This window comes from Aspergillus stella-maris, assembly GCF_047715825.1.
Source record: "Aspergillus stella-maris strain CBS 113639 unplaced genomic scaffold BDV14scaffold_14, whole genome shotgun sequence".
Lineage (NCBI taxonomy): Eukaryota > Fungi > Ascomycota > Eurotiomycetes > Eurotiales > Aspergillaceae > Aspergillus > Aspergillus stella-maris.
Genome location: NW_027396808.1, coordinates 53451 through 65718, shown reverse-complemented (window position 1 = coordinate 65718; position 12268 = coordinate 53451). Strand labels below are relative to the sequence as shown.

The 12268-nt window shown below is 52.4% G+C and overlaps 3 protein-coding genes across 3 annotated transcripts; 2 read left to right on the top strand and 1 right to left on the bottom strand.

Annotated features, from left to right (window-relative positions):
* Nucleotides 1-49: 49 nt before the first annotated feature.
* BDV14DRAFT_169706 (uncharacterized protein) lies at nucleotides 50-888 on the bottom strand. Its single transcript, XM_073768072.1, has 2 exons — nucleotides 730-888; nucleotides 50-648 (listed from the first exon to the last, which is right to left on the bottom strand). Exons 1-2 carry the CDS (start codon nucleotides 754-756, stop codon nucleotides 220-222), a joined length of 456 nt encoding a protein of 151 aa, XP_073630229.1. The 5' UTR covers nucleotides 757-888; the 3' UTR covers nucleotides 50-219.
* A 582-nt stretch (nucleotides 889-1470) lies between these two features.
* Nucleotides 1471-10145, top strand: BDV14DRAFT_197999 (formin sepA; the record flags this gene model as incomplete). Its single annotated transcript, XM_073772813.1, has 4 exons — nucleotides 1471-6042; nucleotides 6098-6718; nucleotides 7969-9512; nucleotides 9911-10145. The coding sequence occupies 4 exons, from the start codon at nucleotides 1471-1473 to the stop codon at nucleotides 10143-10145; spliced, it is 6972 nt and encodes a 2323-aa protein (XP_073630228.1).
* A 56-nt stretch (nucleotides 10146-10201) lies between these two features.
* On the top strand, nucleotides 10202-10682 carry BDV14DRAFT_169699 (uncharacterized protein). The gene has a single exon (XM_073768071.1). It carries the CDS (start codon nucleotides 10390-10392, stop codon nucleotides 10636-10638), a length of 249 nt encoding a protein of 82 aa, XP_073630227.1. The 5' UTR covers nucleotides 10202-10389; the 3' UTR covers nucleotides 10639-10682.
* Nucleotides 10683-12268: the final 1586 nt, after the last annotated feature.

Sequence of the window (12268 nt, the reverse complement as noted above, 5' to 3'; positions counted from 1 at the left end):
CAAAAGTTTTGATGCATGACTACGGGGCACTTGCTCGGTTTAGAAGACTCACCAGTGAAGCCTTGTTATGAATTGTAAGTAGTATTACAAATTAGAGAGAACTCCGTGTAACATGGAAATCCATATCATATCAAACGCCGAGCGTGGCCAATTGTCTAAATATACGCAAAAATACCAACCACCGAGTACAGGCCTCAACAGAGAATAAGACAATTAACATCACCGATGCGCCCCTCGACCCCTCCAATTCTCGCGATTCACCTCATCATCACTATCATCCATGAACCCCTCTTCAAGCTCCCGACTTAATCTCCCCTCATCTTCAGCATACGTACTCCGCCGTTGCTCCAACGCTTCTCGATGCGCAGAGTCCGTATTCATGCCGACCATAATCTCGCCCTCTTCATCTAGGATGCTAATATTGTCACCTGCGTCTGAGATGTGCGCTTGTTGTCGCCAGGATGACGGAAGGAACCGGCGCATAATAGCGTCTGCTATGCGCTCCCATAGCGAAGATGTGTGCGCCGTGATTGTTTCTAATGGGAGGTATTGCGAGTATCGTTGGTGGTAGCGGCGGAAGAAGGGTACAATTAGGAAGGAGATGAGGAGGTATAGTCCTAGCGATATTATAGCGGGAATGAAGAGGGTCTGCAAGTGATTGGGCATTCGTTAGCACGGGAAATTCATTGGAATGTAAATTCAGGAGACATATAGTATGGGCTTCCGTACCTTCGCTAGGCTGGATGCGGAGCCCATGTTGAGTTGGGCAGGTTTTGGGCTGCTTCTAGCCCTTCGTAGAGTAGCAACAACTAGCGCTCCAATTACCGGTCCTCGGTGGTCTTCATGGCCACAGCAAACTTCACCTTCGAGAGACTGCAAGTGGTTGAGATTGTCCAACGTCCGGCCTCCAAGAATAGTACTCCAGGCTGACGCTGCCACGTGACGGAAGGGTTAGCGGCTTGTCTGACAGTTGAGGCCCCAGGCACCAGTGCTGGGTCATATGACTTGCCGCCCCTGTGTGGTTCTAGAGCCGCCCCCCCTAATACACAGTCACTCCGAGCGCTATTCGACCGGGTCCTTGCTTTTCAGCGCAGGTGAGAGCTACGGGGCGTTTGGTTTGGTTGTCTACGGTTTATCTTTCTCTAATACACAACCTCGGCTTGCCTCCGGATGCCTATCGCAGGAGGAAAGCCACGGTATCTCTTGTCCCTCCCCTCTCGTTCTAACCGCGGAGCGGCGAGACTAGTGCAAATCAGTCAGGAGTGCAAGGCTACCTAAACGACCTATTCTTATCGCTCGCTCGAACTTTGATGTCAGGTCTCCTGTGCGGAGCCCTGATCGTCCGACGCCCATTGTCGACGACCTAATTTTTGTGAAGAAGAGAAACTCAGCGGGCCTCTTTGTTTGTTCGGTGGAACAAAACGCCCATGCTACCTACGCTTTGAACCTCCCCCAGCGACGGACGTCAAGATGCCAACTACCACATCCGCCTCTGACAAATCTAGACAAACATCGGCGGGCAAATCGTTTTTCGGACGCAAGCTGCACAAGGAGAAACCTGCGGAGGATCGGTACGATGCTCATGGGAGCTGGGAGAACCTCGCCCCGCCATCAAGTGCTACCGGATCCAGATCATCACGATACTCGAAACGCTCCTCAGTCCAATCCGTCGATCTCGGACACGATATAGACGCCTCTTACCTTTCTTCATCTGCCGGTCCGATCACATCCATTCCTTTTGATAGTTTATCCACCGATACCAAGTCGCCAATTCCCGTCGATTACCTTGGAAGAACCGACGCATCGCCTCGAAAGGAGCCATCACCGGGCCATTTAGCGAAGGGAGTTGGCGATTTTCACCAGTACCCGGCGTGGAATCCAACCGATATGCGCGATAATCAGAAATATTCACATCCTACGGGGCCGCGGCCCCCGCCGCATGCCGCGGGCATGGCGATGAGTTCGAGTGCTTCGGGGGATAGAGGAGCGCGATACCAGCAGTGGGGGAGACCAGGGAGCTCTGCGGCTAACACTGGATTCAGCCACCACTCATCATCCACGGTAGATTCATCGACGAACTCGCGCATGTCTATCGACCAAGCTAGCGTCCATTCTTCATTATCCTCGAATACTCGTGGCTCGAGTTATTTCTCGGGTGACAGTTCTTCGCGCACAATAGCTCCCTCACATTCAAACAGTCAATTTAGCGCTCGTGGTTCGAACACGCAGTTTCCAGTACCCGCCGCTGTACCCAGGGTACATAACACCGAGCAGTATCTTACGAGACCAAGAGATGATCGAGTTGTGGACCAGCTATTTTTGGAGTTAATGCAGAAGCGAGGTTGGCAAAACCTTCCTGAGCAAGCTCGGCGGCAAATGATGGCATACCCGGCAGCAAAGAAATGGACCTTGGTTCACCAAGATCGATTAACAGAGTTACAAGGAGAACAAAAGCGGAAACAGAATGCGCGCCAAACTCATGGATACGATGGACCTTCCGGGATCCTCGAACGTGCGGATGAAGAGGGTAGTCCGGAGTGGTATGTCAAGAAGGTTATGGACGATACGATTACCTCGAAACAATTGGCGAGTTTGAGTGTCAGTTTGCGAACGCAACCGATTAGCTGGGTCAAGGCTTTTGTTGAAGCGCAAGGTCAAATCGCATTGACCAATGTCCTCGTCAAGATCAACCGCAAGAAGGTTACGGGCCCGGTCCCTGCACCTCCATCAGGAGACAAGGATCTGGATCGCGAATACGACATAGTCAAGTGTCTGAAAGCGTTGATGAACAACAAGTATGGCGCGGATGATGCTCTCACCCATCAACAGATTATCGTGGCCCTGATCAGCTCGCTACTGTCTCCCCGGTTGAATACAAGGAAACTCGCCAGTGAGGTTCTCACATTTCTTTGCCACTGGGGTGAAGGGCAAGGCCATGAAAGGGTCTTGCAGGCTATGGATCATGTCAAGAACCACCAGGGTGAAACAGGCCGCTTCGATGCCTGGATGCGCATTGTCGAGGTTACGATCGATGGCCGTGGAAAGATGGGTAGTTTGGTCGGCGCGAGTGAGGAGTACCGCAGCGGTGGAGTTGGAATGGAAAACCTTCTCATGGAATATGCTGTTTCTACCATGATCCTGATCAACATGCTGGTGGATGCACCGGAGAACGACCTGCAACTACGATGCCATATCCGAGCGCAATTCACATCATGTGGTATCAAGCGGCTTCTCTCAAAGATGGAAGGCTTCCAGTACGAAGTTATCGACAAGCAGATTGAGCACTTCAGAGAAAATGAGGCCATTGACTACGAAGATCTTTTGCAACGCGAGGGCAGCAGCACGAAGGACAGTATCGAAGGGGATGTTAAGGACATGACTGATCCTCTTCAAATCACGGATGCCATTGCAACTCGCATCAATGGCACAAGATCTCACGACTACTTCCTCTCGGCTCTGCAGCACCTGCTTCTCATCCGGGAGAACTCTGGTGAAGATGGTCTCAGAATGTACCAGCTTGTCGATGCTATGCTCAGCTATGTGGCGATGGATAGGCGACTGCCAGACCTTGACCTACGACAAGGCTTAACATTTACTGTACAAAGCTTGCTCGACAGGCTCCATACGGATGCAGAGGCCAGGCAAGCATACGACGAGAACTTGGAAGCTCGACAGATTGCAGAGGCCGCGCTTGCAGAGCGTGATGAGATGAAAGCACAGGTTGAATTGGGTGCGGATGGTCTGGTCAAGAAGCTACAGAAACAGATCGAGGAGCAAACCGGTATCATTGAGCTGCAGAGCAGGCAAAACGAGATGGTCAAGGCTGAGCTTTCTGATGTTCAAAGGCTTCGTGCCCAGGAGCTGCAGCGGAACGAGCTTGAGACCCGTGAACTCTACCTTATGCTCCGGGATGCGCAGGATATCGCAGCATCGAATGCCAAGAAGTCTCAAATGGCTGGCGAACCCGAAACCGATCCGGCTCAGATGAGAGGTATTCTGGATCGGGAAAAATTGCTTGGTCGCCTGGAGAAGCAACTCGAGAGGACAAAGACACAGTTCAAGCTGGAAGGCAAGGTCTGGGGTCAGCACGGACCCTCAGATCGACTGCGTGAACTCCGGGAGCAGATGGACGGCGATGCTGAGCCTAGTGAAGAGTTTGAGGAACAAGCCCGCCTGAATCTGAGCATGAACCCGGTAGGGTCCGTCTACCGCAAGAGAACCTACATGCAGGGCATGGAGGACGCTCCTGGTGAGGAACAAGAACAGGCCCAGAACGATGAAGGAGTTGTCTATGAGAAGGCTCGACTTGTCGATCTCCACCGGCCACGCATGAACCCCGAACAAGCAACTGGCCTTCTCGGCGAGATTGCTGCCAAGGTTCCTAAGATTGGAGCTGCCAGCGAGTCGGCAGACCCTCAGGGCGAGACCGAACAGCCAGCCGAAGGTGTGACGCCCAAGCCCGACGAAGCACCAACAGACGAATCGAAAGCGGAAGACGAGGCAGCCGCAGCAGCACCTCCTCCCCCCCCTCCTCCTCCACCACCACCTCCAGGCATTTTTGGTGCAGCTCCTCCTCCCCCTCCCCCTCCCCCTCCACCCCCACCTCCAGGAGGTGCAGGACTTCCTCCCCCGCCGCCACCACCTCCTCCCCCAGGCGGTCTGGCCGGTCCTCCTCCCCCACCACCGCCTCCGCCCCCAGGTGGTGGAATTGGCGGGCCACCTCCTCCACCGCCGCCTCCTGGTGGCTTCGGAGCTCCGCCACCTCCGCCTCCGCCCGGCACAGTCATTGGTGGCTGGAGAGCAAACTACTTGGCTTCTCAGGGCGCCCCGACCAACGCTATCCCTGCTATGTCATCCATTCGACCTAAGAAGAAGCTCAAGGCCCTTCACTGGGACAAGGTTGATACACCTCAGGTTACGGTTTGGGCAACTCACGGCACCACTCCTCAGGAGAAAGAAGAGAAGTACGTTGAGCTGGCTAAGAGAGGTGTGTTGGATGAAGTTGAGCGTCTGTTCATGGCGAAGGAGACCAAGATCTTTGGAGGTGGTGTTGCGGCTAAGAAACGCAAAGACAAGAAGCAGATTATCTCCAACGACTTGTCGAAGAACTTCCAGATTGCTCTGTCCAAATTCTCTCAGTTCCCTGCTGAAGACGTTGTCCGACGTATCATTCACTGTGACACAGAAATGCTGGACAACATGGTTGTCATGGAATTCCTGCAGCGAGACGAAATGTGCACGATACCTGAAAACGTTTCGAAGCTCATGGCGCCGTATAGCAAAGACTGGACTGGGCCTGATGCTGCCAGGTCTGACCGCGAACAAGACCCCACCGAGCTTACTCGTGAAGATCAGATCTACCTTTACACTGCTTTCGAACTCAACCACTACTGGAAGGCGAGAATGCGCGCACTTGCTCTAACCCGATCGTTCGAACCGGACTACGAGCATATTTCCGCCAAAATAAAGGAGGTCGTGCGAGTCAGCGAATCTCTCAGGGACTCTGTCTCCTTGATGAACGTGCTCGGATTGATCCTCGATATCGGTAACTTCATGAACGACGCCAATAAGCAAGCCCAAGGTTTCAAGTTGAGCTCCTTGGCCCGTCTTGGTATGGTCAAGGATGACAAGAACGAGACAACGTTTGCAGATCTGGTCGAGCGCATTGTCCGCACCCAGTATCCCCAGTGGGAGGACTTCACTGAACAGATCAACGGTGTCATTGGCCTTCAGAAGCTCAATGTCGATTTGCTGCGGACCGATGCAAGGAAGTACATTGACAACATTAAGAATGTGCAGGCCAGCTTGGATGCAGGCAATCTCAGTGATACGAAGAAGTTCCATCCTCAAGACCGTGTCAGCCAGATTGTCCAACGCAGCATGAAGGACGCCAGGCGCAAAGCAGAGCAGATGCAGCTGTACCTGGAGAACATGGTCAAGTCATTCGATGACATCATGGTCTTCTATGGTGAAGATAACACCGACGAGGGCGCTCGACGAGATTTCTTCGCCAAATTGTCTACATTCTTACAAGAGTGGAAGGTAAGAACGCCCCATTGTCGTACTCTTTTCATACATCGCTAACTTTCTGCTGTAGAAATCCAAGGAGAAGAACATCGCTCTTGAGGAGAACAGAAAGCGTATCGAGGCGTCTCTCAACCGCAAGCGCATCAACGCTGGCCTTGCAAATGGTTCGGGTACCGCTGCAGAGGGCCCAGTCTCGCCGGCCTCTAGCGGAGCCATGGACTCGCTCCTGGAAAAACTGCGTGCCGCGGCCCCGCAGGCTAAGGACCAGCGTGACCGTCGTCGCCGTGCGAGATTAAAGGAACGTCACCAGGTTCGAGTCGCCTCGGGTCAAAAGATTCCAGACCTTGATGACAACGAAGAGAACAGTGGTGAGGGAGAGAATGCTGGAGCTGCGGATGCAAATGCCCCCGAGTCCGAGCTCTTGAGCCCTCCTATTCAGGAAGGCGAAGGCGGATCACCTAATGTCTCGGAAAGCGAAGATGTTGCCGACCGTGCAGCAAGCATGCTCCAAGGGTTGCGGGATAATCCTGATCCAGAACGCACTCGGAGACGAAGGGAGAGTGCCGAAGAAGAGCGAAGAAAACGCCGAGCACGGAGGCGCAACAACGCAACCAGTGGAAGCAAAGACAGCACCGATACCACGCCTCTATCGCCTGTCACCGAACCTTCCTCGACCGCGCTTGATGATGTGGTAGACCCAGACAGCATGAGTCTGTCCAGTCCTCCAAACGGAGAAAACCCGACCTCGAATCCAACCATAGTCTTGTCATCTAATGCCTCTGACATGGCTGATGATGAGAAACGGCCTTCATCAAGCTAACACGAAGGAGACATGACACCACGCACCGATTCCGTTTCCCTAATCTAATGTTTTATAGACCATTTGACGTCGTCTCGGAGATCTCTACATTATTACCACATTATGTATAATACCTCTTTTGACTCGTCACCCTTTCCCCAACTACTCTCAACCCCTTCGTTGCATGTTTTCCTATCTGTTTTGTTTTGTCTTTGATACTAGCCAGCGTGATGGGACCAGGGTTGATATGATCATCTTTTCCTCCTGCCTCTCCTCCGATCTTTTTTTTGCATCACCCTGCGATAACTGTTTAACTCCCTTTTCTTTCAGAGTATATCTTTGACTGATCCACTGCATTTTCGAGAATTTCCTTTCTCTTTTTTGTTTTCACTCTGTTCTCTCTGCGACGACTGTCGTCCTTGTACATACCTATTCTCCTTCTCTTCCGTTTCCTTTCTGTGCTGATATGTCTGGTCTCTTGGTAATGGTCACATTGGTCAATAATTGAGCGTACGGGTCTGTTTGTTCGGCACGCAGGCGTGGCGATGTGACTGGGCAATGTCGATTCAATACCATTGGTATAATTCAGCCGTATGTTGTCTTCAAAACATCTTACTCCATGACCACAACTCCGTATATTTGAAGTCATCTAGATAGCGATAAGCCCTCACGTGACGCGGAAATTGCATCTTGCCCGCAAACCACCGAGAAAGCAACGGCAAGAACTATTCAGTCCGCCAAGTTTCAATCTCGATCACTTCAAGTCTACACGGTAAATATCCTTGTTATTTCCGCGCATGCGGGCGTCTCTAATTCGGCAATTGCGATGGGCTGCTACTCCCGTTCGCTCGCCCATTACCCGGTCTTGCGGTAGAGCGCATTCATTCCGCCATGCCTTGAATTTCCCCGTACCATTGGCACCGCAACGACGATGCTTTTCAGCGACAGTACCAACTCGATTGACTCGTGAGGGTGACACTACCATATACGCGCTTTCTACGGCCCCGGGAAGAGCTGCGATTGCTGTGGTGAGGGTTTCGGGGCCGGCTTGTGTTGAGGTAGGTGGTGTTTATCTGCGGCATTCTTTTTTCTCCAAGTCCTGGGTAATTGGAAGGCTGACTCGCTGCGTTTCCTTGCTCTAGGTATACAAAGCGCTATGCCCCAAAGCGCCGCTCCCACGACCCCGTCTAGCAGCCGTCCGCACACTTTACGACCCGACCTCAAACAAGCAAACTCGGCAGCCAAATGTCCTAGACGCCGGAGCCCTAGTTCTATACTTCCCCGGCCCGAAAACCGTCACAGGAGAAGATGTCCTTGAATTCCACCTCCACGGCGGCCCGGCAATCGTTCGGTCTGTTCTGAAGGCTATCTCTACTACAAGCAAGGATGGCAACCCCACGCGGTACGCAGAGGCCGGCGAATTTACAAAGCGAGCATTCATGAATGATCGCCTTGATCTCCCTCAGATTGAGGCACTGGGGGATACATTGGCGGCAGATACAGAGCAGCAGCGACGACTGGCTGTGCGTGGCGCAAGCGATGCGTTGGCGAAGCGGTATGAGCAGTGGCGGGTGCAATTGCTCTACGCGCGCGGGGAGCTCGAAGCGATGATTGATTTTTCGGAGGACCAGCATTTCGATGAGTCTTCGGATGGACTGGTTTCTTCTGTTGCGGAGCAGGTGCGCGTGCTGAGTCGGCAGATTGCGCTGCATATTCAGAATGCGTCGAGGGGGGAACTGATGCGGAGTGGAATCCGGGTTGCATTGTTGGGGGCGCCAAATTCAGGGAAGAGCTCGCTTTTGAATAGGATTGTTGGGCGCGAGGCGGCGATTGTTAGTACGGAGGAGGGGACTACGAGAGACATTGTGGACGTTGGTTTTGATCTGGGTGGGTGGTATTGTAAGCTGGGTGATATGGCAGGGATTAGGTCAGAGCCTACAGGCTCGGGAGATACAAAGGTGGTTATTGGTGCTATCGAAAAGGAGGGAATCCGACGGGCTCGTGCGCGGGCGTTGGAATCTGATGTTGTCGTTGTGGTTATATCAGTGGAGGATGGAAACGGTGATGGGACACCGTATCGACTCGCTGTTGAGCCGGACGTCGTCGACGCAGTCAACGAATGTGTACAGGCCGGAAAGCAAATCATCGTGGCTATCAACAAATGCGATCGACTTCCACTACACCTGCAGAGCGAGACCGGCCAAATACCACAGGAGCTAGCCCTTCAAGTGAGCCAGCTCTTCCCGGAAGTCCCAACAAAGCGCCTCTTCGGCATCTCATGCCTCGACCCTTCAGAGAGGCCTAGCCAAAAACTTTTCGAAGCAGCCACAACAACCTGGCCAACCTTCCTCCAAGGCCTAATCTCAACCTTCGAAGAAATGGCTACTCCCTTCGGACTAGAGGGAGACACAAACGGCCAATACGACCGTTCATACTGGGAAGACTCGCTAGGAGTCAGCCATCGACAAAGCTCAAACCTACAGATCTGCCAGCAGAGTTTGGATGATTTCTTGGCGCAAGCTACGCCCTCGTCTATGTCCGATGAGTCTCCGGAGGTAGATATTGTCATGGCTGCCGAGCACCTGAGGTATGCAGCCGATGCTCTTGCCTCAATTACGGGCAAGGGCGAGAGCGGGGATGTTGAGGATGTCCTGGGGGTTGTGTTTGAGAAGTTCTGTGTAGGGAAGTAGGGCTTTTCGTTCATGAGCGGGGCGCCGCTGGCCGATGCTATTTTCTCGGAAATGTTTTATCAGGTGCCTTTTAGCTAGTGTTGCATTTAGACATTTAATACCAATCAGTATCAATCAAGAAAGTCTCAACGCAAGAACCGTGCCGGGGCTAAAGAACAGATGCGCAGTGGGAAGTACCAATGTAGGGCAAACTGCTTAGCGCCGTCCTCTCAGCTTCTCGTCTTCCAAGTTCCCACTTCCTCCATAATCAACCACACACCACCGTCGCCAACTCAATTAAAGTTGTCCTTCCCAGACCCCCACATAATCGACCCCCTTGATCCAACCAAGCACACGCACACGCACACCCTCATCCTCCTCCACGGCCGCGGCAGCAACGGCTTCAAATTTGCAGACGAGCTCTTCTCTCCAAAACATCATCTGGTCTTACCCTGCGCGAAGCACTCCCAACCTACCGCTGGGTCTTCCCGACATCAAAGTCGCACTACAACGAGACATTCCAAGAGGAGATGAACGAGTGGTTCGATATCGCTTCGCTAACGGATCCTGATATTCAGAGGGAGGGACAGCTTAAGGGTTTAAGGGCGTCTGTGCGGTTTTTGGGGGAGGGTAGTGCAGAGGGAGATTGAGATTTTGGGGGGGGATGGTGTCAGGGTTGTGCTGGGTGGGATGAGTCAGGGGATGGCAACGGGGCTGTGGACTTTGTTATCGCTTGCTGGGGATGGGGTTTGGGGGGGTTTTGGGAGGATTGGTGGGTTTTGGGGGACTTGTGGGTGGTTGCCGTTTGCGAAGGATGTGGAGGGGCTAGAGAGGGATGAGAAGAGGAGTGTGTTAGGGTATTTCTTGGAGAAGCTCTCAGATGGTTCAGGAGAGATGAGCAATAGTGAGATTGATACGGCTGTTCTTTCGACGCCTGTGCTTTTGATGCATGGGAGTGATGATGCTTGGGTGGACATCGAACTGGGAAGACAGGCGAAGAGGGTCTTGGAGGTGACTATGGGCATGTCTGTTCAATGGCTTGAGTTTACGGAAGCCGAGAATGATGGTCATTGGATTAAGGAACCTGAGGGCTTCGCTAGAATTTCGCAATTCCTCGAGCAAGTAAGTGTGGAAGAAGGGTAGTGTTTAGATGAGCTAAGAACAATAACAGATTGATACACAAGTGATAGACTGAGGCTTTTGCTGGTATATGGTAGACCAAAATCATGATGACTGGGTATATAACAAAGAAAAAAAAAATACAAATCAAGCAGGGAGTTCTGCTATATCCCGTGCTGGAGAAGAGTCACCTTCTGAAGCAGTTGAGAATGAATCTGATCTGATTCCGCATCAGAGTCCATAGACTGCTGGCCCCGATTGCTAATCCAGGTTTCTAGTGTCTGATTCTGGGAAGTAGGCGCGTGTTCAGCTTGAGTCGTATTCCCTGGAGTCATAGATATTGGAGTATTAACATAACGCCCTCCAAAAAGGTCGACACTTCTTAGAAGGCCGTCAGGCTGGAATAGAGGCTCACGGACAGGACTTGGATGATTCAGTGGCGGCCTTTCAGGAACCAACAGCTGCTGGTGCTCCAACGAAGGTGACGCACGTTTGCTCTCACTGAAATCAATCGCTGGATTGCGACCAAGAGACACCCCCAAGATTAAAGGTGTATTTGCTTGCTGTTCGTTTGGCCGATGCATCTGTTCCGGTGTTTGTGATCGACTAATGGGCAAGCCTTGTTCTAGTGTACCGGGAAGTTCATGTGGCTCCTCTCTATTTATTGTTTCTGCGCCTCTGACCAGTGATGATGTTTGATGTGTTCGGGCAGACCCTGCTCTGGTGGTGTAAGAGTCCTGGCTTGATCGGTGTATATACCGGGAGATTGTTGAAGACGCCAAGCCCTGCATGAGAGATTCTGGTTGAGTCTTGGCTCGATGCAACAAATCCAGGATTTCGCTTTTGCGCTCCTCTGATATATCTGCTGCGGGGGCGAACCCAATATCGACTAGTTGTAGTTTTGATCTGAGACCCTCCATGTTCGCACTTACCAAAGTGCGTGAAAGGAGCGTCTCGAGGACACGCGGATGGCCATGATATGCTGCGTGTTGATACGGCCACCAGCATTGCTCGTCCTGTTTCAAGACGGATGCACCGTGCTCCAGCAAGAGTGTGATAACGGGTAGGTGCCCACCCATTGCAGCAAGACATAAAAGTGAATTATCCCGGGCCCGAATGTCTGGCTGGAGATGGACTAGCGAGTCTCGATCGAGGAGATTCTGAACTGCGGCCGCGTGTCCAAATCGACACGCGACTCCAAGCGCTCGGTATCCCCCGGAGTCCCGAGCATTCAACGAAGCACCCTTGTCACAAAGCAAGTTGAGGAGGCCCATTGAGCCTTGAATGGCAGCGAGGTGGACTGGACGTCTCTGTAATCCGTCCTCGACCTGAGCTTCAATGTCGGCGCCTGACATCAAGAGCAGTTTTGAGATCTCAACACTGTTCGCGAGACAAGCGTAATGAAGAGCCGTCATACCAGACTGGCATCGTATTTCCACCGAGATTTGTTTGCGCAGAAGAAGCTCTACAACGGCAAAATGAGAACTAATAACCGCTAGATGAAGCGCTGTCCTTTTTGCGACATTGACGACCGCCAACGAGCCTTTCTTGCTGCTCAGAAGCTCCACAACTTCTGTATGCCCGTTATATGCTGCCCAGTGTAATGCGGTCATGCCAACATCATCAAAACAGCGACTGGAAGCTTTCTTTTTCA